This window comes from Alternaria triticimaculans, assembly GCF_023758025.1.
Source record: "Alternaria triticimaculans strain BMP 0046 chromosome Unknown scaffold_1, whole genome shotgun sequence".
Classification (NCBI taxonomy): Eukaryota; Fungi; Ascomycota; class Dothideomycetes; order Pleosporales; family Pleosporaceae; genus Alternaria; species Alternaria triticimaculans.
Window position 1 is genome coordinate 2,283,781 of NW_026055958.1, and position 24,042 is coordinate 2,307,822.

General features: G+C 52.5%; 6 protein-coding genes across 6 annotated transcripts; 3 read left to right on the forward strand and 3 right to left on the reverse strand.

Moving 5' to 3' along the window:
- Window positions 1–625: 625 nt before the first annotated feature.
- J4E78_000741 (uncharacterized protein) lies at window positions 626–2,123 on the forward strand (the record flags this gene model as incomplete). The annotated part of the gene is made up of 3 exons (XM_049361403.1): window positions 626–840; window positions 891–1,901; window positions 1,949–2,123. 3 exons carry the CDS (start codon window positions 626–628, stop codon window positions 2,121–2,123), a joined length of 1,401 nt encoding a protein of 466 aa, XP_049226686.1.
- Window positions 2,124–2,262: 139 nt separating this feature from the next.
- J4E78_000742 (uncharacterized protein) lies at window positions 2,263–3,060 on the reverse strand (the record flags this gene model as incomplete). Its single annotated transcript, XM_049361404.1, has 2 exons — window positions 2,263–2,855; window positions 2,904–3,060. The coding sequence occupies 2 exons, from the start codon at window positions 3,058–3,060 to the stop codon at window positions 2,263–2,265; spliced, it is 750 nt and encodes a 249-aa protein (XP_049226687.1).
- A 964-nt stretch (window positions 3,061–4,024) lies between these two features.
- On the forward strand, window positions 4,025–6,085 carry J4E78_000743 (uncharacterized protein; the record flags this gene model as incomplete). The annotated part of the gene is made up of 1 exon (XM_049361405.1): window positions 4,025–6,085. One exon carries the CDS (start codon window positions 4,025–4,027, stop codon window positions 6,083–6,085), a length of 2,061 nt encoding a protein of 686 aa, XP_049226688.1.
- A 146-nt stretch (window positions 6,086–6,231) lies between these two features.
- J4E78_000744 (uncharacterized protein) lies at window positions 6,232–11,834 on the reverse strand (the record flags this gene model as incomplete). The annotated part of the gene is made up of 4 exons (XM_049361406.1): window positions 6,232–8,112; window positions 8,167–9,570; window positions 9,620–11,005; window positions 11,112–11,834. The coding sequence occupies 4 exons, from the start codon at window positions 11,832–11,834 to the stop codon at window positions 6,232–6,234; spliced, it is 5,394 nt and encodes a 1,797-aa protein (XP_049226689.1).
- Window positions 11,835–14,471: 2,637 nt separating this feature from the next.
- J4E78_000745 (uncharacterized protein) lies at window positions 14,472–15,899 on the forward strand (the record flags this gene model as incomplete). The annotated part of the gene is made up of 1 exon (XM_049361407.1): window positions 14,472–15,899. The coding sequence occupies one exon, from the start codon at window positions 14,472–14,474 to the stop codon at window positions 15,897–15,899; it is 1,428 nt and encodes a 475-aa protein (XP_049226690.1).
- A 2,441-nt stretch (window positions 15,900–18,340) lies between these two features.
- On the reverse strand, window positions 18,341–22,928 carry J4E78_000746 (uncharacterized protein; the record flags this gene model as incomplete). Its single annotated transcript, XM_049361408.1, has 3 exons — window positions 18,341–18,766; window positions 18,817–22,403; window positions 22,457–22,928. The coding sequence occupies 3 exons, from the start codon at window positions 22,926–22,928 to the stop codon at window positions 18,341–18,343; spliced, it is 4,485 nt and encodes a 1,494-aa protein (XP_049226691.1).
- Window positions 22,929–24,042: the final 1,114 nt, after the last annotated feature.

Below are 24,042 nucleotides of genomic sequence, written 5' to 3' on the forward strand. Positions count from 1 at the left end.
TGTCTGGTATCTCGACTCTTGGTCTCTTCGCATGGACCTGCTAAGTTGCGTAAGCCGGTAGATACACACGGAGATGGGCAGCTCAGGGAAGACATCTGGGTGGCTATCTCCATGGCTTGCTATCATATACCCTGAGGGCAAGGATTTGGAGACGAGGGAATGTGATAACGGATGTTCAGGCTCCACGACGAGCTCCAAACTGGAATGTCGCAGCCCTGGAGGTTACCCATGTTCTTGGGGTTCCATCTGCATACCACCCCACTCTTGTTGTCTGCTTTTGGTACGACCAGTTCCAGAAGCTCAGCATTCAAAATATAACTGCATCAGCAGTTGAAGCCTACAGCTACCTAGTTGTCAGTCGATTATCACGATGACCGTTGGCGCAGACTCCACTGACACGGCCCCCGTGCCAGGCACTGTGCATCTGGTGGACTTGGACCATAGCATTCAAGCTCGACATGCAGGCAATGGGGACATCATCCTCAACCCAGCGCCATCGAATGATCCTGATGATCCGCTCAATTGGTCTCCACGCCGCAAGCTCACATCAACGATATGTACCAACCTGTACGTGCAACTATCGCGCACCACATATGCGACTAATGAGCCGTGAAGATACACCTGGATGACGGGTATTGCTGTGTCGACAGTGTACTCCGTCTTAGTGCCACTATCGGAAGCCTCGGGCGTATCTGTGTCAACGCTGAACGAGGGCACTGGATACATGTTCTTGTTCCTCGGTTGGGGTTTACTCTTTTGGCAGCCTTTTGCACTACGATATGGCAAACGTCTCACTTTTCTCATATCTGTCGTCGGTGCCATTGGATGCAGTATCTGGAGGTGAGTGCAATTACATCTACAATGACATGCCCTCACACTAACATTCAAAGCGCATACGTCAAAAGCAATGGCGAATGGATAGCTCGATGTATTGTCATGGGCTTCTTTGTCGCACCAGTGGAAGCTCTACCCGAAATCTCCGTAACCGATGTTTACTTCACCCATCAGCGGGGGAAATACATGGGCTTCTACGCGTTCTCGTTGGCTGGTAGCAACTATTTTGCTCCCATCATCTCCGGCTTCATTGCGGAAGGTCAAGGGTGGCAGTGGGTCTTTTACTGGCCGGCAATCTTCTTGACCGTGTCGCTGATCTTCATGTTCCTATTCATGGAGGAGACCAACTATACAAGAAAGATTGAGGGAGTCGCTGTAACAGCTGAGTCTCCGCAGAGAGACCCATCCAAGGTAGTGGATCAAGAGAAGGCCGACACGACGACTTCGCAGTCAACTGCGAGCGATGATATGCGAGTATCGACGAAGACTTTTACGCAAAAGTTGTCAATCTGGCAACCATCTCCAGGGTCAAACGTCTTTGAGCGCGCAAAACGTAGTCTCATGTACCTGAGCTGGCCCGTCATCTTTTACGCAGGGTTCAGCTACGGTTCTTACCTCATTTGGTTCAATGTCTTGAACGCCACTGCCTCAATCATCCTCGGCGGCCCAGGGTACAACTTCAAGCCTTCCATGGTCGGTCTCAGCTACGTGTCTTGCTGCATTGGAGTCGTTGCTGGAGCACTCTTCTCGGGACGATTCAGCGACTGGCTGACCATCAAACTGGCGCGCCGAAACAGCGGCGTCATGGAGGCCGAACATCGGTTATGGCCATTCGCAGTATGCTTGGTGATGGTTCCGGCATTCTTGATACTCTGGGGTGTTGGTGCTGCACATGGCGTGCACTGGTTCGGACTCGTCTTTGCTATGGGTTGTGTCGCTTTTACTTCATCAGTCGGCGTCACCATCAGCGTAAACTACATGATCGACAGCTACCACGACATAAGTGGTGATGCGATCGTGACGGTTATCTTGATTCGCAACACCATGTCGTTTGCAATCAGCTACGGGTGAGTTCCTCAAAGCTTTCACAGAATGAATTGCTAACGAAACGTAGCATTACGCCGTGGCTGACAGACTTGGGCTACCAGAACTGTTTCATATCCGCAGCCTTCGTTGGCATGGCTGCATCAGCAGTGTTCCTCGTAATGATCAAGTACGGCAAGGGTATGCGCGTGAAAAGCAGTAGCAAGTACTACAGTATTGTAGATGCTGATAAGGCGATGAACTAGAGCAGTGCACATAGAACTCGAAGCATAATTGTATGCGTGTCTGTAATGCTTTTTCATCACCAATGTTACATTCAGACATGATTTCGGCTTCTAGAACCAGTTCATAACATCGTAACATTCGTTCAAGATACATAGTAAACTACAAGACGAGCACCGCGAAAAGAGCTACACCGCTAAGCAAACCAGCCGTCCCATACGGTACGCTGATCTCGCCAGCTGCACCAGTGAAGGCCTGTGGTGTTCCCGTGGGCGTAGCAACTGCGCCCGAGGCTACTGTTGCTGATCCAGTTCCACTAGCCGTTGCACTTATCCTTCCATCAACACGAAAGAAGTTTGCCGCGAGCGGCGCACTCACACCGTTCTGCGACATGAACGATTGGATGTCAAAGCCTATCCTATCTTGTACGCCAGCGAATGCTGATGCCTGGATGTTCAGACTGGCAGGTTGCGGAAAGAGTAGTTCGACGTATCGATGCGCGACTGTGTCGGTCGCTGGAGGGCCTGGAGGGATGTATGGGGCAGGGCCCTTTTCCGATGATGCGAGTAGAGTGGCCGCGCCCATGAGTTGTTGCTTCGTTGCTTTGAATCCGGTGTTCATGCAGTGTAATAGTGTACGGCGTTCTGTGCCGCCGTCCGCTGGTGGTACATCGAGGTCGAGCATCACAAACATGTACGTTTGGCTTGCATCTATCATGGCGCTGGATAATGCCAGTTGTGGTTGTGTCGCGGCAGCTAGACAGGTTAGGATTGCATTCAGAGTTGAGATATTTGGAGACTTACAGGCTTTTGCTAATTGCTGCCCGGCTGTGTTGACCATGGTCGAATTGAAGATAACTTCAAGTTTGGTGGTAGCTTGAGGCGTAAAACCTGAGGGTACTTGCGCCTGCGCAAGACCCACTAATCCAGCGACCAATACTGAAGGTATGAAATGCATCATGAGAAAATACGTTTATAAACAATTGCGTGGAGAACTTTGTACACAGGATGGAATAAAAGTGGTTTTTTGGAGGCGGCCCGAAATGAGGCTACCAGCCTACATATACCGTCATTATCGAAGTACGCGGCCCCAAGGAATATTCGCCGAAGCCGTGGCATAGTCTGTCGCAGTGCATCTAGCGCCGATAGTAGGTGACGTGCTTACGTAGAGTGTTCCATATGACTATGAAACCGCATCTGCGTGAAGACCTAGCTGTCACATCTTGGCAATCGTCACGCCCACAATGCCTAAAGCAAACCCAGGATCATACCTTTCGACAATTCGCTCATGTGTCGCAAGAAGCCGTACGTAGGAGGCATTGATAATGCTGAAGAAAATGTCTGCTGTGTGGTCAGTCCTTCCTCATTCAGCTACGTGACAGAGTCCAGGCAATATCTCGCTGCCTGGGTCTCCGAAGCGCCCCCGAACAGAGCGCCTACTTATGAAAAGATGATGCACAGATATCTGGGGTCGAAATCGAGACTGCAGGTCGTGAGAGCCGTTTGAAGTAGCGGATTTCGCAACGGTTCACGGTCTGCATCCCCGCCGTAATGACGCAGTGGGGAACGTCTGCAGACCTGTCAGGGTTTCGCCAAGGTGTCAACCTCCGAAACTGGAGCAAAGAGACGAGTATAGGCGTCTTTCAGATTCCGACAACTGTTCCAGACGAAAGTCTGACGTAGCATTGATGGGACCAACCGGGAGTAGCCATGGACTGCTGGGCAAGAGCGCCTGGCAAAACACGCTAGGGGCGCCACACGTGAGCGCGCGCTGAAGACAGTCTGTGCTTCTTTTAGCGCCGATCGTCACGTTGCGTGCATGTCGCGCGATCAGGGATACCTCCTAGGTATCTCCTATGCCATCCATCATTATTCGCCGGCGACTTGGGCCTGGACGATATCTTCATTGGAAGGGCATAACATCAATGGCAAGTTCCAGCCACGCCGTCGTGGCTTCAAAAGACCCCGCCAAACCACCGAAACCACATTGGCCACTCGCGTACTGCATACAACCACAGAAGCCCAAAGCCTCGTCACTCCAGTCCTATGGTTTCTCATCTACTCAAGCCGCACCAAAACAATGGTGGAGTCATCGGCTCTATCGAGGCCCCGAAGGCAAGGAAGTCGAAGTTCTGTATAGCAAGAATAAGGCGCAATCCGAGATATGTGCAAAGCAATTCCTGGAGGAGCCTGTCATTGGTTTTGACATGGAGTGGCCATGGAATGATTGGAAAAGAGACGATTTGCAGAACAAGATTGGACTGATCCAACTCGCTTCTGAAGACAAGATCGCGTTGTTTCACATCGGACTGCATCCAGGAAAGACGAGCGAAGACATAATCGCGCCGACACTGAAACGAATTCTTGAGGATCCCAAGATTGGCAAAGTAGGTGTCAATGTGCTGAAGGCGGACTTTTCGAGATTGAGTCGCTTCTTCGGGCTCAAGCCCAAAGGGGCCGTCGAATCCAGCCATCTCTACCGCCTCGTAAAGTTCGGCCCTGCAAAGCCGGAGTTGGTTTCAGTCAAGCTGGTGAGTTTGGCACATCAGGTGGAGGAGCAGCTCGGTTTGCCCCTTTACAAGGGCGACGTGAGGACAAGCAACTGGAGCAAGCCCCTGTCAAAGGATCAGATCAACTACGCGGCTGGAGATGCGTACGCGGGCTTCATGCTTTACAAATGTATGAATGCGAAGAGACTCGCCATGAGACCTACCCCGCCGTTGCCGATTCACGCTGAGAAGTACCCGAGCGGCAAGGCATCGAGAGATGATCCGATACTGTTGGACGTCGGAGACGGTACGATCATCACTACAGAAGCCTTCTTTGGTGTCAAACCTGCGAAGAGTGGAACAACAAGAACAAGCTCTAAAGTACCGAAGAAAACTGCACCTGTGAAGACTAGTGGGTCAACATTGGATCATGTTTCACAAGCATTGTTCGAAGAATTAGCTGTTCGGCGAGCATCCCTTGCAGAGACTGGGAAGATACAGCCTTCTCGCGTCATATCCGACACTCTGCTAGAAGCCATCGCGCGCGCACAGCCTTGCGATACTGAGGGCCTGCTTGCTGTAAAAGGTATCGGAAAGATCCAGCAAACAAAGTACGGTAACGAGTGGCTCGAGGTTATCTCACTTTTCCTTGCCACGAACGGTATCGAGCAGCCAGCTGGGACTGTGAAGCCATCCGAACCAGAAATCCAGTTGCCGCATACACCTCGCCGCCCAAAGATGCAACGCAAGGTTGCAGATGATAGCTCTGGAGACTCCTCGCCCGCTTTCGAAACAGCACCCCCTCGGACACCTCAGCTACACACTGGCCTATCTTTTACCATGGCAGAGACAAAACTTGGTGTGAATCATGGCAACGGGTCGCACGGCAGCACATCCCCTTACGACTCTGACGATACCCTCCCATCACTAGACTTTGGCAGCCCCAGCCGCCGGCGAACAAGCGCCGGCACCAAGCGCAAACGCGCTGAGAGTCCGGTGAAGGCTGACGTAGAAAAGGCCACTCAGCCTGCGGGAGAACCGTTACATGATCCGACTGCGATCACTCCTCGTATCACACTAGAAGGCAAAGTATCGGAAGAACGACCACTAGATAAAACGACACCTTATAAATCGAAAGCAAAGTTCACGCAGCAACCATCCCTGAGCCACGCCCTCGGTGTCGCGAGCAAAAGCCCTGCTTCAGCCTCAGCTCTAGCTCCAATGCAGACTCCACTACCACTATCACCTGGATCGCGAATCGCTCGGTCAAAGCTTCTGGCTTTCAGTAAACTGGTAACGCGAAAATTGCCCGCTCGATCCGCAACGGCTCCACCCATCATAACAGACCATACGTTGGATTTGATCATCAGAGCAAGACCGCAGACGCAAGATGAGCTGGAAAGCATTCCGGGGATAGACAGCTTGCTATTAGCTTGTGAGAAGACGGGAACAGATCTACTGAGGAACGTAGTCAAGTTTGCGCCATCGCAGTCATGATGCAAGTGGGTTGAGAGTTATGTTATGAACTTATGACTTGAGGAAGCTATACGATAATGGGAGTTCTTTGATTCAACATCTACTTCGTTAAGGGCTGTAATGTCTATGATATTGACACTGTAGAACAAGCTTATACGCTGTTGCATTTAAGCCCACATAGCCTTGAACTTGGTGTCAAAGTCTTCTTTCAGAGCCTTGAACGCCTTCAGCACATTCAACAAGCCCTCGCCTTCCTCCCAAGCGGGCGGTTCCTTCTTCTCATCATCATCCTCGGCATCCCAGCTCTCCTCGACTTCCGATTCGCTGGAAGAGCTACCCATCTCATCCTCCCATGATTCTTCGACCTTCTTCTTGGCCTTCTTCTTGGGTTGGAACGCCAGTTCCTGCTTGGGTGGGACTTTGCTCGTGGAAGCAGTGGTGGCTGAACTGGCCTCTGTCGCAGTGTCGCTCGGTAGCATTTTGTCTTCCCGGTTCTCTTCCTCGTCGTCACCACCACCTCGGACGTCGATGAAGTCGAGATCGGACTCTGTTGCAAGACCCAAGAAGTTCGACAAACTTGTAGTAATCGTAGCGAGCGTCATACTGAGGTCGTTCAGTACGAACCATACATCTCCACGACGAATCTTGTTGGCCGTGATCAGAGCGTTGACGTCACCGTGCATGAAGAAGTCATAAAGGTAAGCGTTCAGCGGAAGATCGGAATCTTCAGGGTAGAGGCCAACGTGAGGTACGACAGCCTCTTCAAGAAAGACGCCGGAACGGCTGGTGCTGCACAGATCGTGGATCGACTCGAATTTGTCATCGTATCCCGAAAGAGCAACAAAAGTGGAGCGTGCCTTCACGTTCTGGCTCTCTGACTTCGGAGAGGCTTCGGCACCGACGGTGACATCTGTCAATGGGAGCGTGTTGTCAGGCTCCTGAACATGTTGGTCGACGAAACTGCGCACGTAGGCTGTGAAAATATCGAGCGTAGTCTTGTTGTGGCGACGCAACACATTCGCAGCATGCTCTGGCATTGAAGGCAGGAACACAAGCGATGGGCTCTTCTTCACGATCTCTCGTACGTATTCTTCATCCGCCTGTCGACAGTGACGTCGGCCAAACAGATGCGACATAGTGAGCATGAGTTCGCGTAATACCACTTCTTTGTTTGTGTCGATCTTGGCGCAAAGCTCGTGGAAGTATCCATCCTTCAGCAGAGCGTGGAAGGCAAAGGATGAATTCTCGGTGAAGTACAGATGCGATACAGCACCTGCAAAGTTCAAAGGTACACCTTGCGCATCCAGAAGATGCTGTCTCCGCAGGTACTCAATTGAGAAACGCAGATGATGGAGGACTGTCATCTTCGCATCCTCGCCACCAAGGTAGAGTCGTGGCTGTGAGAGCAGGGAGTTGACGCATCGGACAGCGAACGGCGCATTCTCGGATGAGTTCAACAACGTGAACAAACGAAGTACCAGTGTTGTCGTGATGGGGAAATGTCCGTTGAGATCAGGTAACCGGGAGCTGATGAGTTTGTGAATCTTGCTGAGAGACACTCCGTGGAAAACGACATTTCCAAGCATATCGAAACCTCGACGACCGGCACGACCGGCAGCTTGACGGAAGTTGAGCGCCGTCAAAAAGACAGAGTCGCCTGAGAAGACGACAGTCTTACAGGGCATGTTGATACCGAGAGCAAGTGTGCCTGTTGCGATCACAACGCGAAGGTAACCCTTTCGGAACAACATCTCAACGCAGTACCTGTACTTTCGGTTCATACCAGCGTGATGGACACCGATACCGCGCATGAGGCCGTCGATAAGCCATTCATCGACTCCACGATAACGTAGCTCCTTCGCGTGTACAGCAAATTCTTCTTGTGACAACTTCTTGTGATCCGCGAAGTGGAATCCATCGAGAGGCTTGTTCGGATCAAACGAAGCAAATGTGCTGACCTCGACGTTGGCGGCTTCTTTCATCTGGTCCTGTTTAGTCATGCCCTTCGAGGCGTCTCCGCGAAGGCCTTGCTTCTCTCGTCTCGCAACCTAGAAAAGAGTTAGTTTTACAAGTGCAGTTATTGATTAAAGAGATAAACGTACCTCCTTCTTCCAGTCCTCCCACTGCTGCAGCTTGATCTTCCATTTCGGGCTAGTCTCCTTCCAGGCGACTTCGGCATCGACAAGTTGCTTCATGAGCGTTTGGCACATCTTCTCGCAAATCGCACGATCGTAGTTGAATATGATACCCGGAAGCGCGTCTTGTTGCTGCAGATCAGCGAGCAAAGGTAGTATGCTAGAGATGTCGTGGCTGATTTCCATGCCCAACTCATCGAGTTGTCCCTTGTTGTCTACAGCGTCATTTCCAGCGTCCTCGCCGATTTGATGCTCTTGTAAACCAGATATGGGGCTGCTGAGATCCTTCCGAACTTGAGCAAAAGGCGACTTGTCATCGGCCATCCATGCAGTAAGAAGCTTCTTGAGGCCAGCCTGCCAATTGATTATGTCTGCCTTCTTAATGACTGTTGGGAGTATTGAAGATGGATCCAGAGACTTGTCTACCGGGTACTCGGCCGTCTGGTACTTGGTCATACTCTGCCATAGGGTAAGGCAGTCTCGGGCTTCAAGGGACAAGTCGCTGGGCAATCCGCGCGTGCGATTGATCAAGCTGGCTACAGGATGCAGGAAAGCGAAGTCTGTATGTTCGTCTAATCCCAGCTGTGCAAATGAGCGGTTGCTCGGGAGCGGCAGATAGCTAGCTGCGTTGCGTTTGGCGGGCGGCGTGTATACAAACTTCCGGAGGTCAGAATATCTGTGTGGGTGTTGTACCATAACCAATTCATTGCCAGCAGCTTTCTGACTAGCGGATAGCCAGTCATTGAAAGATTCTGCATTGCCAATGGTTGCCGAGAGCGCGATGATGGGGCAGGGAGCCATGAGTAGCAGCTGTTCCCAGACGACACCGTCTTCGGCTTGGCCAATACAGTGGACTTCATCGAAGATAATCCACTTCACCCGTTCGGACCAGCTCTTCGCGTTGCTAGGGGCCAGCAGCATTATTTGGAGAATGTGGGGAACTGTTACAAGAATCTGACATCCTGTGGGGTTGTTGATCCGGTAGTCTCGTGTGTGAATACCCCAAACAGACTGGCTGTACTTGTAGTTCTTCGAGAATCGTGCTTGGATTTCAGCAGCGATTTGGTTGACCAAAGCTTTGGTAGGAGCAACATATACAAGAACATCATCGTTGTTCGCCTCGAGAACCTGCTTCATGGCGTAGAACGAGATGAATGTCTTACCCGCTGAAGTTGGGGCAATAACGAGCAGACTGCGGCGAGCATCAATTTCATCCAGCACGCGTCGCTGCCACGCATCTGGCTCGAACGGTACACGTGAATCTGGCGCCGAATCGATCGTACGGTCAAAGTACGGTCCGCAGTGGAGAAGCTGAAACTCTTCTGGAGAGAGGGTCAAGGCTAGATCCGATACAACGGTCTCTTCCAGAACCTATAAGTCTGTTAGCGGTTGCAGGTTGTGAAGGTATTAGTTAACTTACAAACTTGAACGGCAGCTTCCGATCGCCTTGTTCTGCGGGCACTTGCAGCGTGGGCAGCTTCAGGCGCTCAATCGTTAGAGCCAGACACTTTGCAATCGTCTTAGTAACAGTCTCATAGTTGCTAATAGTCCGAGCAGTATCGAAAAGAAGCGCAGCGACATAAAGACCCTTCTCTTTGGTGCCGTCGCGGCAAAATCGCACCCACATCTCCAGGAGAACGTTCAGCATGTACATCCGCACATCGGGACCAATGACCTGGCGCTGAGCCTCATTGCGGTCGGCTAGGTATTGCCTGGCTTTGTTGTATCTGGAAGCCAAGTCGACCTGCTTCTCAAGGCCCGCACATGAGACGGTCCAGGCTTGGTACCATTGTTTCGCGTTTTCTTCATCTTTACGCTTTGAGCCTGCTGCGATGTTGGCAAGCATGGCCTCCTTTGATGCATTAATGTTCTTAGTGCTCTGTCTAGATGCTTGCTTTGGTCGCTTGTTCTCGATCGTCTGAGTCGGTGTCATAGATTTCGCTTGGCCTGCTTTCGACTTGTCGCCGAGAGTGATGGTCTCTGGATCTAGTACCTTGCCAACGGCGTTTGTTAGACTGGCGGCGTACGAAGTCATCTCGGCCATGAAGAACTGGTTTCGGCGGAGAGCCTTCTTCGCTATCTTCGGATCTTTCTCGACGACGACCTTTGTTTTCTGATTCAACGATCTCTGGTTATGCCAATGCGTAACTTCGCGGAAAATGTTAGCAGTAGTCGGGTCTGCTTTGCCTCCTGACTTTGACACATCTAGTTTGATAGGCGCCAGATGAGGATCGAAAACGTCGTTCGAGAAGGGCAAAACTTTGTACGTCGTTGTCTCTTCATCGCTGGTCTTGGCAGTAGCAGTGTCCGTGCTTGTTGTGGAAATAGCCTTTGGCTGAGCTGGGAGATCGTGGACGTCCAGAGCTGCTGTGGCCTTGAGCAGGGTTTGGAGATGCTCGCTGGGCTCTGTGGCAGGATTACGCGCACACTGTGCAAGAAGTCTTCCGTCGATGAGATCCGCCAAATCGCAGTCCGGATGGCCTTTGAAGGCTTCAGCCCATGCAGGACTACCAATAAACTTGCGCGCCTCGTGGCAAAAGTCCAGAATGAAAGATTTGACGTCATCCGGAATATCGCGCTGCTTGATGATACGATCAGATAGTGGAAGCTCCGAAAGCAATGCTGCATGCTGCAGTAGAACAGCCGACAGATCGGCATACGAAGCTGCGAGCTTTGAAGCTACCAGTACCGTCAGGTATTCGCGCTCAGTTAGGAGTTGATCACAAGAAGTCCTGATCGTCTGCAGAAAGCCGCGCATGTGCGACAGATCAACGACATCGGTCAATCTCTTGTTTGTATGGGGCTCCTGATCAAAGTTATTAGCAAACGAAGCTATCAAAGAGGAAACTTTTCATGACAAAAAGCTAGGAGGTGCAAAGTTTATAGGGATATGGACTGTAGTAGTAACGTACTGCTGATGAGACATCAAGCGTCATAGAGCGTGCATGCTCCAGAACCGTTGTGACGACTTTGGTATCGGCCCATTCCAGTCCATTCACAAGCGCCGCACTGTAGCCCCGCTGCATCATACTGTATATGAATGTGCGGAAAGAAGTCTTGTACTCTTGTTGGCGCTCCTGTACATCCTTGTTTTCACCCTGTAGGGTATCAAGGTCCTTCTGTAGGACCAGCCTCTTGCGGATATCAGTGAAGGAAGCTCCGTCATGACACAAGACGAAGTAAATGTCTGTAGCACGCAGATACTCCGTGAAGCCATCGGACGATGCTGATGAGAAGGTGTTGATCTCAATCTCTGGGACAGCATCTGGCAGGTTGACCTTGAGATGGCGGATGATAGCTGCTCGTGCAAGCAGGTACTTCTCGCTTATGGCTGGCGACGCATCCTGGGGTACGCAAAGATCTTGATGTTCGTCGAAGAAGGCAATGTGGAAGTTGCAGCCTCGAGAGACGAGACCCTGTAGAAATTTCTCGACGGCGTACGATGCGTGCAGCAATTGATATCCAGGGTCGAAATCGATCTGTGGGTCGCCGAAGCACTGAAGCAAAAGTGATTCGCCGTGTACGAGAAAGCGCTCACTGCCTGCAAAGTCGCCTACCAGGTCGACCCGGCGGCTGTAGAGGTTGGAGTACCATTGGAGGATCTGCTCCTCGGTACCTTGCTTATCGGCAGCCATGCTGGGTGGTCTGCACGAGAAGGAAGGAGGGGCGGCGGTCAGAAGCTGTGGTCAGCAGCAGGGTGGTGAGAGAGTGTTTGTCCCCTCAGCCGTTTAGTGGCAGGTGTTGTTAGGTGGGTAGCCGCTGGTGGCGGATAGTGGGACTGTCGATCCCGCGCCAAGTCTTACAGGAGCGTTGCAGTCAAGCTCAGTGCCCAGTACGTCTTGTGCCTCGGCTGAATTCCTGCCTAGCCAGGTGAAGGGAGCCGTAATATGAGTGAATTTTTGACTGTTGACGTACGTGGATGTGATGTACGTATACGTACTGTCAGCTGAAGTCGAGTGGAGCCGCAGGCCTGGATTCTGCGAATCTGGAAAAGCCGAAAACCCTGACGCGACTAGTGCGCGCTAGCGGGTCAAGCGAGCTGGAAGGTACCACCATCAGCAATTATGGGGCATCGCTATCGGGACCTGAGATCGTACAGATCTAGATTCGGTAGAGCTAGGTCAAGTTCTCAGTGCTTATGGTAGATGCTTGCAGTACTCACTGGTTGTTAGGCAGAGTTAAAGGTTCTTTTGACATTCTGGCAAGTTGTACAGCACAATTGATTGGGGAAGAACAACGATGGCATCGAGAATGTGAAGCTTTTCAATTTGAAAGGAAACGTCTTGCACGGAGTGTGATGACGACGGCAACTCAGCTCCGAGAGCTTCGCGCCTAGCGACTGACAAGAACATACAAACGCCACCATGACCCTTGTTTGACCTATTAACATACATTCGAAAGAAAGTCCAGCGCTCGTCGCATGGGAAGAGCGATACTTGGCAGGATACAAGGGCATGTAAGGCCAGACCACTAAGGGAGGATCAAACAAGAACATGCCGATGCCGCGGTCGAATGTAACCTGGTGGCTGCTTTGTGAAGAAAAGCAATTTTACTTCTACTCAGTAAAGTCAGACTTGGTAAAGGTCTGTGGAAACATTTCGTACTCACCGAGATAACTCGTCTCCTCATATTTCAGATCTCTAGTGGTGCAAGAAGGTCGAGCTTGGCGTGGGGTTAGCTACATGATACGATGCGATATACAGTAGAACTTACCGGGACAATACGGTTCCAGTGTGCTGGGCTGGGCGGGGGCTGGGGTGGAGGTGACGGTGGGTCATCTCTTGAGCGGTCCTGCGGCGGTGTAGACATTGATAAGCTCAATGGAGCATGAACCGAGCGTGCGTTGACCAGATCAGAGGCGTTGTCCACTGAAGATCTCGTAGTGATGCCCATGCTGTTCGTGTGGTAGTTACAAATCGATCGGAGAGCAGTAGTATTGATGGATCAGACGTGGGATTGGAAGTTGATAGTCAAAGAGCTGTATGTGCGAAAGAGTGGAAGACTGTTCTGGGGGACAAAACACTAACGTAGTCTCGATATTAAATAGTCTGAGGCAAGGTTTTCCTACACTCCCAATGAACACCATAAGAGGTCACCTAGTGGCGTACAGGGGCGTATGTCTAGTTGGCAGACCCAAAAAGCCAGGCAAAGGCAATCAGAATCGCAGCGGCCCGTCCGCGCGGATAGACGGGTGGCGTCAGGAAGGACTAAGTCTAAAGTGTTATGCTGGAATGGGATGCTGGTTTGGCAGACAGGGTGTACAAGCGGCGAACAAGAGTCTTCCCCGGGCGGAAGAAAGCTTGATCTGGGGTGTAGAAGATGCCATCTTCAACGGCGGTAAACAACGTGTCGACGGGTGAGAGCACGGCGAGCGACAGTCGACCGATTGTGTGACTGCCAGGGTTGAGTACTGCTTGCAACTAAGCAGGCGGCGGGGAAGATGCTCCGCAGCCGCACATCCCCTTGTGCAAGGTGCCTGGGAAGATTGCTTTGCCTCCATATGTAGGATTCTGAAATGGCGGTCTACGGAGCCATGATGTCAAGATGGATACACGAATACTTTTATTCGTTCAAGGGCATGACTAGACGCCTCGCACCCAGCTGCTAAAGTCCTTGATTGGCTTGTCGAGCTGCACGCATTCCCGTGCTAGGACTTGGGACGATCAGTAGGTGATGAGGAGACGATGTTTGTCTATACTCAAGTGAAGCAAACGGCTGACCAGTCGACATAGCCTCACTTTTCAGTCATGATATAGAGTTGTTGAAATGGATAGATGCAGCTTTGGCGAGGATGTCAATCGGTGTGAAAGCCTGCGAAGTTCGGACAGGTGAAGTGGTGAGGGTGAGACGAGTCACAGACAACAAGGCCGGCGCGCTCGGACGTGACGGCGCGCCAAGCCCAACGCGAGCCCTGGAGCATCGCGACTTCCTTTCAGGCAGACTCACTCTACGCCAATCCCCCCCAGCCTCGCACTCCCGCCAGTCGCCTAGAATCGCCTATTCGAGACGCACTCCCAATCCAGAAGCGACCGTCTCGGCTGCTCCACGGCGCTGTCCACTACCGTCGCATGCGCCCGTCCGACATGTGCTTCACTGGGTCGTAGGGCTAGCAATCACATCGTCCGTCCCTGCGTCACCCGGCTGGTGATACCCTCGCCGCCCGCCCATCGGCTCTCTTCACCCCTTCCGCTTCATTAGACGCAGCGCGCCCGCACCCGACAGCCCCACCAGTTCCACCCCAGCCCTCACACATCGCACTGCGCCCCGCCAACATGTCTTCGGTCTGGAACCCCGACAATGTACGCGACGTGGCCGAATCGGTGGGCATCGCCTCACTTGCCGACAATGTCGTCGAAGAGCTGGCACGCGACGTCGACTTCCGCTTGGCACAGGTGCTAGAGGAGGCCCTCAAGTTCATGCGACACGGGAAGCGGACCACCCTGAGCACACAGGATATATCCAATGCCCTCAAGGTGCTGAATGTGGAGCCCCTCTACGGCTACGAGTCTACCCGACCGCTGCGCTTCGGTGAGGCTTCGCTGGGGCCCGGCCAGCCCTTGTACTATGTCGAAGACGAGGAGGTCGATTTCGAGAAGCTCATCAATGCCCCACTGCCCAAGGTGCCACGGGAAATCACCTTCACAGCACACTGGCTCGCCGTCGAAGGAGTCCAGCCATCGATACCTCAGAACCCCAACACCAACACCGGCGATCTCCTGCCCAAGGGACCCAACGCGAACCCTCACTTGGCCGCGGCTAACGGCCTGGACAACGTCAACGTCAAACCGCTCGTCAAACATGTGCTATCCAAAGAATCGCAAGAGCTTTTCAACAAGCTGTCGGGCGCCCTCATCGACGAGACGAACATCGAATGGCAGAACGCGGCACTTGCTGCGATCTCGACGGAGCCGGGCATTCACCAGCTGACGACCTACCTCCTTAGCTTCATAGCCGAAAAGGTTACACACAATATGAAGAACCTGTTCATCTTGACACAGATGATGCGTGCCGCAGAGGCGCTGCTCAAGAACCAGGCCATCTACCTCGATCCCTACGTGGCATACATGGTACCGCCCATCCTGACGTGCTGCACAGGCGGCAAGGTAGGACCAGCAAACCCTGCGCCATCCAACGCCTCTTCAGAGACGCTGAACGGAACCATGCCCGACCACAACCGCGCTACCCAAGATGCATTCTACCTGCGAACGCTTGCAGCCCACCTCCTCAAAGACATTTGCCGGAAGCACGCGTCGTCGAACCAAGGCCTCAAGGCACGAATCGCACGCACCTGCCTGAAGCAGTTTATGGATCCCGACAAATCAGTTGGAACACACTTTGGCGCTCTACAAGCGTTGCTCCTCGTCCTAGGCGCCGGTGACGCACTGAGAGGACTCATCCTACCGAACATTAAGATGTACAACGATGACTTCCTCTCTAAAAAGCTCGCCGACGAGAGCACGAGGCACGACACTGAGATACTACTTGCGGTACTCGTGGGCTCCTTCCCAGCCCTGGTGCCCAAGAGCATAAGAGAGCGGAGACAAAGGGAGCAACAAGAGGGCACATACACAGCACCAGACCTTGACGACGTGCGAGAGCAGCTCGTCAGCAAGGTCGGCAATCTCGTAGCTGCCCACTTGATTGAGAAGAAAATGGATCTCGAAGTGCAAGAGATCCTTAGAAAGGACTTTGACATTTGAGCTATTTATGAGAGGGCATACGAGGCATTACTATTGGCGTTCCAGGAGAGGGGCTTGCTTGGATGATACCATTTGCTCCGAGACACCGCGCTCGCACGGCTGTAATTCAAATCCGTCCTTTACATGACTCACCGTTCAGCTTATTCAGTACGACATCGTGCAACATAATGTACCAGTGCATGTTCACCCTAACTTACTAATCAAATAAGTACAAACTGCATAGTCAAGAAGAACCTAGAAGTCTACATCGCCTAGGGCTTTTGTCATCTTTCATTCATATAACAACCAGAATGCAGCGCACTCATTCACTTCCCTCGCGCAACGGGCAACAACAACGCGTCATCTCCACCATCATCATCCGTCCACCTCGCTATTTTCGCAGCAACGCCATCAACAACACCTTCCATCATCCCGATACCCTCGTCAATAAAACTCTTGCTCCTCCGGACCAATCTGCTGCCTCTGTTGCCAGGAGTCGAAGACCCAGAATGTGCTGTACCAGCTTCCAAAGCATCCATATCCGAGAGATTGAGTTCAAACGTCTCGTTGCTGTTGTCGGCCGTGTAACTCAACGCAGGAGACACTGATCCAGACGCTGGATTTGAAGTTGAGGTGGCGGGAGCGAAGAACGCGGCTCGTTCGGCTTGCCATTCCAGCGAACTCCGCTTTACCAGTGTGGCGCTTACATCAGGGCTGAGGAGACCGTTGGGAGGAGGATCGAGGAAAGGGTTAATCGGCGACATGCTGCCGGATGTAGATGGAGACGGTGAAGAAGGGACCGAGAGTGTTGGTGCAAGTGTAAGACCGAATCGTGGAGCTGCTGAAGGCGAAGACGAAAAACGGCGGTGTGTTGTATACGTGCGATCTTGGAATTCGGATCGTATTGCTCGGCTTCTTGGGCGGTTGTAACTAGACGTTGTGTGCTTTGGTCTGTACTTCATCTCGATACTCTCAACGACCTGCCCGTTGTCTCCTAGGTAAGAGAACGGAATCTGGGCCGCTGATGTGATAGCGCTGTCACTGTCCATGGCGGAATCCAGCCCTCTGTCTATCGAGATGCCACTTTGGCTTCCATGTCGATGTGCGTACTTGCTCACTTTGTCAATCGGCCTCCTCTCCTCCTTCCTGTTTCCGATATTTTTCTTCCCTTTCCATTCTGCGCTCCCTGCTTTCGACCTTGTCCTCATACTGATGGCGCACGTTACCACCGTCCACATAACACCGAGTGCGAGAATTGCTATTGTACCGACAAACAGTATCTTGTACCCCGGAGCCAGGTACGCCAGTTCGTAGTCCATGCGGCCCATAATGCTCGGATGATAGGGAAGTTCGTTGTGTGTGATGGCGTTTGGGTCTTGTAGCGGATTCGAGTACTGTGTCGCACTATGCGGTACGATAGCGTCTGGGTAGAGGATACCAGGAGGTGAGGCGCGGGGGTATGATGAGCGGTGCGGTGATGGCCGTGTATCTGTAATCGGCTTTGTCGGTGTTGTTGTTGAGCCCTTTGACGATTCTAGTCGCACTACGTCATACGAAGGTCTGGGTGAATGTGGGAGTGACCGTGCAGCGAAATCAGCCTGCAGTGTGCGACGCATACCAGGTATGATTCCCTGAATCTGCGGGATCGGAAAGCGAAGCCCGGTCTTTAGACTAGGTGTCGCAGACGGCCAGTCGAACGTTGAGGCGCTATGGTAGTCGTCCTGCGTGTCTTTTGCATTAGTGGTGGGCTGTTCAGTATCTTTCGCAGTGGTAGTGATAGTGCGTGATGTCTCACGGTATTGCGCCGCTGGTGCCATAACAAGATAGTGCGATGATGCACTAGCAAAATGAATGTCGATATAGTTACACAGCAAGCTGCAAGTGTGTAAAAAGACAAAGGTAATTAGCGAAGAGCATGAAAGAGTTTAGAAGAGAAGCGGCGACCACGGAACAATGCGAGACAATTTGTCAAAGAGACTACTGGAAGGAGTAGTCGTGAAGCAATAATATGAGACAGGCGCGCACCAAAGATTCAACAAAGACGATTGATTCATGATGTGGCACCACAGCACCATGAGTTCACGCAACATCGATATTTTGAACGATAGTTGTACAGTGATGATTTGATGAGACTAGGATTATGTATATGTGAAGAGGCTATGCGAGCTCAGTGTTGTCATTCAACCAAACGCCGCCCAATTGGATATCCAAACTGCAAGTCTAGAGTGTACTTTTGAATGAGACAATGCTATGTCGCAAGAAACGCACAGTACTTTGAAATGCGGAACGACGTTTATGCAGCCGCAGCTGCGGCGGGATTATGTACGGCAGTTCCCAGGCAGAACGGGCGCCCACTTCCACACAGAGGTGTGGATCGTGTAGCACCGAACGCAGTACGGGACGCCGTGTACCCTTGTGGTACTCACTGAGTGGTGACATATGTCGAGCCACCAACTGGCCGCTTATCTGCGGTTGAAGTTGAGGTACTTCGCGGCGACGAAAAGAATTACCAAGTTGCTGGCAATGAAAGCAGCGAAGATACCCAAGTCTCTCCATCTGTTGCTGAACTCGTATCCAAGAGGTCGATAGAACTCGTCGCCGACCTTGTAGGCGCAGTAATTGCAGACGTCGGTGGCGTTGTCGAGGAGGTATCCGGGCGCACCGCTGGAGAAGAAGTCGCTCATGTACGTTCCACATTCCTGGCCTTGTGGGGCGCTGAACTGGTTGTACTCGCCAGATGTACATTGGACTTTGAGGTCATGAAGTTCAGTAACAATCATGCCGCCGATGAGGCGCGTGAAAGGGTTCAGCTCATAGAGCCATACACGCCAGAATTTGGGGATTGAGGGCTTGGGAATGGTGACACCGCAGAAGAGAGCGAAGATGATCTGAAAATAAAATTAGCTCATGCTTCAAGAGGGCATTGATGTTGACTTACGATGATGAAAGGGTTGACATAGGACGCGATGAAGGGGGTTGGTGTCAACGCAGCAATCGCCTGAGCCAGAGTGACGGAGAAGACCTCAGTGATGAGTACAATCAGGAATTGATATCCGGCGCGCGAGCTGTCGGAGTTCAAGCCCGGGATGTAGTAAAGAGGAAGGAAGAAGAAAACGGCGCAAAGCACACTGTATGGCATCTCCGCAAGAACCATAGACAACGCGAATGGGAATGTCTTGTATGCCTTGGACATCTGCTCACGGAAAGAGATCATACGTTGGACAGCGTACTTGGGTTCAACTTGAGCGAGAATGAGGGCTGGCAGAACCGTGACCTGGAAGATAATGAACACGCGGTATTGCAGAGATGCTCGGGAGTCGTCCAGCTGAAGGTACATGAGACCTGTGAGCAAAGCGATGATGACGTGGTTGAAGAGGCGAGTGAAGCCGTAGTTGGGAGTGCGCCAGAAAGACAAGTTTTGGCGTCTGACAACTTGCTTAATCTGGTAAGACATCGGTGTAGCGAACTCCTTTTGCTCAACTGGCTCGGCAGAACCAACAGCAGCCATGCGCTCTTCCTTGACCTGACCAATGTGGCGCTTGACTTCAGCGAATTCCTCAGAATCCCTCCATACATCAGCCCAATCGCGGTCACCAATGCGAGGAGCGGAACCAGCACCGACGGCATCTAGCATCCACTCGGCAGGGTTGGCATCCGGAGGGCAGTCAGCACCGTGGCGATGGAAGTAGTCGAGGAGAACATGGGCATCCTTGCCGATGTCACCGAAGTAAACACATTGGCCACCCCTTTGGAGAAGGAGCAATCGGTCGAAGTTTTCGAAAAGAGCAGAGTTGGGCTGATGGATAGTGCACAGGATAGCTTGGCCAGCGGCAGCAAGTTTGCGAAGGAAACGGACGATGTTGAAAGCACTCTGAGAATCGAGACCAGAAGTAGGTTCGTCCAAGAACAGAAGGAGCTCAGGCTTGGCAGCGAGTTCGACACCTATGGTAACACGCTTGCGTTGTTCGACGGCTAGACCACTCTCAGGGTCTCCAATAATGGCGTCTGCGATGTCTTCCATTTCCAACAAGGCGATGACCTCCTCAACGTAGGCATACTTCTCGGCTTGAGGTGTCTCATACGGCTGTCGCAGGTCGGCGGAGAAGCGGAGTGCCTCACGGACGGTTGTAGCAGGTTCGTGGACATCAAGTTGTTCGGCGTAGGCAGTTCCACGTTGGAACGCGATACCAGGGACCTTACCATCGACTAGCTTGTCACCACTAATAACACCGATGTTCTTGCGGTTGGCCAGCACATCGAGAAGTGTGGTCTTTCCAGCACCTGAGGCACCCATGAGTGCTGTCAGCTGTCCGGGCTTGACGTATCCGTAGATGTTGTTGAGCAGGCGGAGCTCTCCGCTGGGGACAGGTACGTCGTAGCAAAGGTCTTCCCATGTGAGGACAGCTTTGGACGCAATGTTGAGATCTGAGTTCTGGTCGCTGCTGTCTTCCTTGCGGTTACGCTTATCACGCTTCTCTTGCAACTTGGCGTTGAGCTCCTTGAGTTCCTTGTTCTCTTTCACGAAGAAGGTGACTGTACGGCCACCGGCACCCCACTTGACGAATTCTCCGAGGAAGGCGTTGGCGAGAAGGAATCCGACAATGAGAGCAACCATGATACCGTAGTGCATCCACAGGTCTGAAGGATCCCATTGGAAGTTGGTCTTGATGTAGTTGGTGCCAGAAACGATGGGGTTACCAGCCTCACTGCCAGGTAGAGTACAAACCTGGGCGTTGAGGTCATCGTACCCAGGCCCAGCAGGAATCAGAGAGCTGCCGGCACAGGTCAAGTCCAGACGACTGAACTCGTTCATCATCAGCGCGGAGAAACCCAGTCCCAGGGCATTGATGTAGAAGATCCATCGGAGCCAGACTTGTTCGGACTGCCACTGAATGAGATAACCAGAGGTGAGTACGAACAATGTTATGATCGTAGCAGCCAGACGGATTGCGACGTCGAAATCGGGGCAGAGACATCCCACTGTTCGGAAGAACAATGTCATGGCAAGGTAGCCAGTGATGATGACCAAAGCGAATGTGAAAAAGGCTCCAGCGTCTCGCACCAGGTTCGTCATGAAGTACACGATAATGGAGAAGACCAAAATCTGCACAGATGCAAACAAGAGATCGACTCCAATCTGGGCTATCCAAAGGGCTGATGGTCGATGGAAAGTGAAAGCGCGATGTTTGTTGATGATCGGTCTACCTAACATAGTGGATGCCAATTCGGAGAAAGCCTGGAAAGCGTTGAAAAGGAGAGCGATGAAGAGAACACCGCCACGAGTGAAGGCGCCTTCAGAGGTATCAGGGAGATTGAGCCAGACGGTACCAGTAATGATAGCGATAGAGATAGAGGTGATCCAAGAAACAACCAGGGCAAACTTGTCCTGCCATTTGAGCAAGAATTGACGCTTCGCCAGAGCCCAGACCTGGAGATAGAACGGAATCGAGTAAACAGACTTCTGGGGTGCGTGGCGTTTGGACTCCTTGACAGCCAACTGGAAGTCGTCATAAACATGCTTCTCCTGATCCATCTGGGCCTTGTATGCTACCATCTCAGCATCGAGCCTAGCCGCAGATTCGGATCGATTGAAGGCTTCGGCTAGCGCTTCGGGTGTTGAAGGAACGTCCTTCTCGCTCATACCGGGCTTGAACTCGCGCTCGAAAGGATCGGTGCAACCAGTGAGATAGTCGGGGGTGGTTTGGCGGGGCTTCTCCTTGAACCCGAGACCCTCGAAGTAGGCGCGGGCTTCCTGAGCAGGTCCAAAGTAGACTTGTCGGCCGCTGTCGATGACCATGACCTTGTCGAAGCACTTGTAGATGTTTTCGGAAGCCTGGTAGAGAGACACGAAGGTTGTCGTCTTGTAGATGTTCGTGAGCACCCTAAGCGAACGCGCATAATCGACAGCAGTCGAAGCATCTAATCCTCTTGTCGAGTTGTCCCAGCTCATCAGCGAAGCACCAGTAATCATGGTTTCGGCGATGGAGACTCGCTTCCTCTCTCCTCCACTGACACCACGGACGAATGGGTTGCCGACGATGGTGTTGCGGGTGTGTTCAATATTGAACATCTTGAGCATGAGGTCGATGACCTTCTCCTTGAAATCTTGTCTTGAGAGTCCGGCAGGGCGCTTTCCCGGGACCTTGGTCTCGAGCGCGAAGTCGAGTGTTTGTCCGACTGTGAGCGTGGGGTGGTGGTTCTCGTCCTCCTCACAGTAGACTGCCTCTCCTCTGTATCTCTTCTCGAAGAAGTCGGCGTCGAATGGACCGTAGAGAACGTTTCCGTCGACCTTGGTGTATCCGTATCGCTGGTTGCTGATGACCTTGAGGAACGTGGTACAACCACTGCCGGGCTTTCCTAGCACGAGCACCATCTCACCAGGCTTGACGACGCCCTTGAAGTCCTTCAGAATGTCGAACTCCTTGCCCTTCTTGCCAAGGCCGAGAATGCTGGCAGCGGTTTCGAAGACGTTGAAAAAAGATACGAACGCGTCGGGGAAGGTCTTGACATAGTTCTTCACACCACCTGTGCGAGAGTTAGCGTATGTTTTGCGTGAGGCGTGCACCGAGTAGTCGTACCAATTCCGCTGACGGTGAGACCGTCCCACACAACGCCAATGCGCTTCGACTTGATGCCCGCTGCCTCTTCCTCATCTTTACCACCGCGTAGGGTTGCCTCGAGATCGAAGGGCTCATCGGACGAGTCTGAGCCTTCAACAGTAGCCTTCTCTACGTCTGTGATGGCCTGGTCTTTGCGACTCTGCTTGCTCTGCACGCGACTCAATCGGCGCGAGATGTTGCTGGTACGCGAGAGTTCCTTTGAGAGTTCCGCAAAGTCGGCCTCGGCCCGTTGAATGTTGACTCCACCCGTGACATTGCTGAAACCCTTTTCATTGTTCGCCGAGTTGCGCGCAGTGCTGTCGGTGACGGAAGCAGTCCTTATACTGGCGTCGTCGCGGTTTAGGTGGTTGCGATTGGGATGAATAGCCTCAAAAGTGGTGCCCTCGGTGTGCTCTTGGATCTGCGTATGTTGTACGCTGGCGTTGTCCATGGCGGCGGCGGTACAGGGCGCACCCTGGGTTGAATTAAGCGGTAGCGAACCGGTACAGGCAGCGGCGATGTCTCACTCAGCTGCAGGCACGGCAAAGAAGCGAATTATAAGGAACGTATGGATATCTCGAAAAACAAAACAGGAGCACAGCAAAGGGCGCGAGGGCTGTCGCAACGGCTAAATAAAATAAGAAAGCAGTACACGACGGAGATAAGAGCACCGAGTGGGTCTCGAGATCGGAAAGGGTTAAAGACGGTGGGCAATCCTAAGGAGCTGCACCGCGTGCGGCTAGGCAGATCTCTTATTGTCGCAACTATCAATCCGCAGGAGCACGACGGTGAGAGAGTTTGACGCGCGCGCATTCTTCAGCGGACAGCTTCGCACGGAGACGGCGTATCAAATGCGCAATCGAGTCACTCCGTCGCACCATGATCGACAGTACAGTCACATTCTATGCACGTCGGCTAGATTCCGCCAGACATGACGATGAGATCCCTGGGCAAGGCTACAAACACTATGCGGCTCAGCACGTCAGTCCGAGGATAGCTCCGTGCAAGCCTCTGACGTCGACTGCGGTGCTTCTGCAAGTGAGGCACCCAACACAGAGCCTGCAGACATGTTGACAATGGGCGCCGGCATGCTGTTGTTGAGGAGGATCAAACGGGAACAATCTCGTGGAGTCGCTTGTCTCCGCTGGGTGTGATTGCGTGCATGCTTTTGGCTCCACCCGCGTCCACCTCGCGTTTGTCAGCCAGCAACTTCACCGGCTTGGCATCGAGTCATGTTGATTCCGCCGCTGCTTCGACGCCAACGGCCCGACAACCTGCATCAGCCCTTTCCAGCTACCACCCCGCTCTGGAGCAAAAGAAGCCTCGCTCGTCGGACTTAGCTATACAACCGGTAAAGGAGTCGGCCATCTTTCGTCGTCGTCGGAACCCCCATATTTTAGACGTTCCAATACCGACTTCAGGACACGCTGAAGACGCACGTTAGCCCGTCTTGAGATTGGTGTTCTGATCCGGCATCCATCTTCGGCAACCCGACGGCGCCCTTTATTCGCGACTCATTCTCGCTCATTCTAGACTCACACACGAGTCTTCGGTACATCTCAACG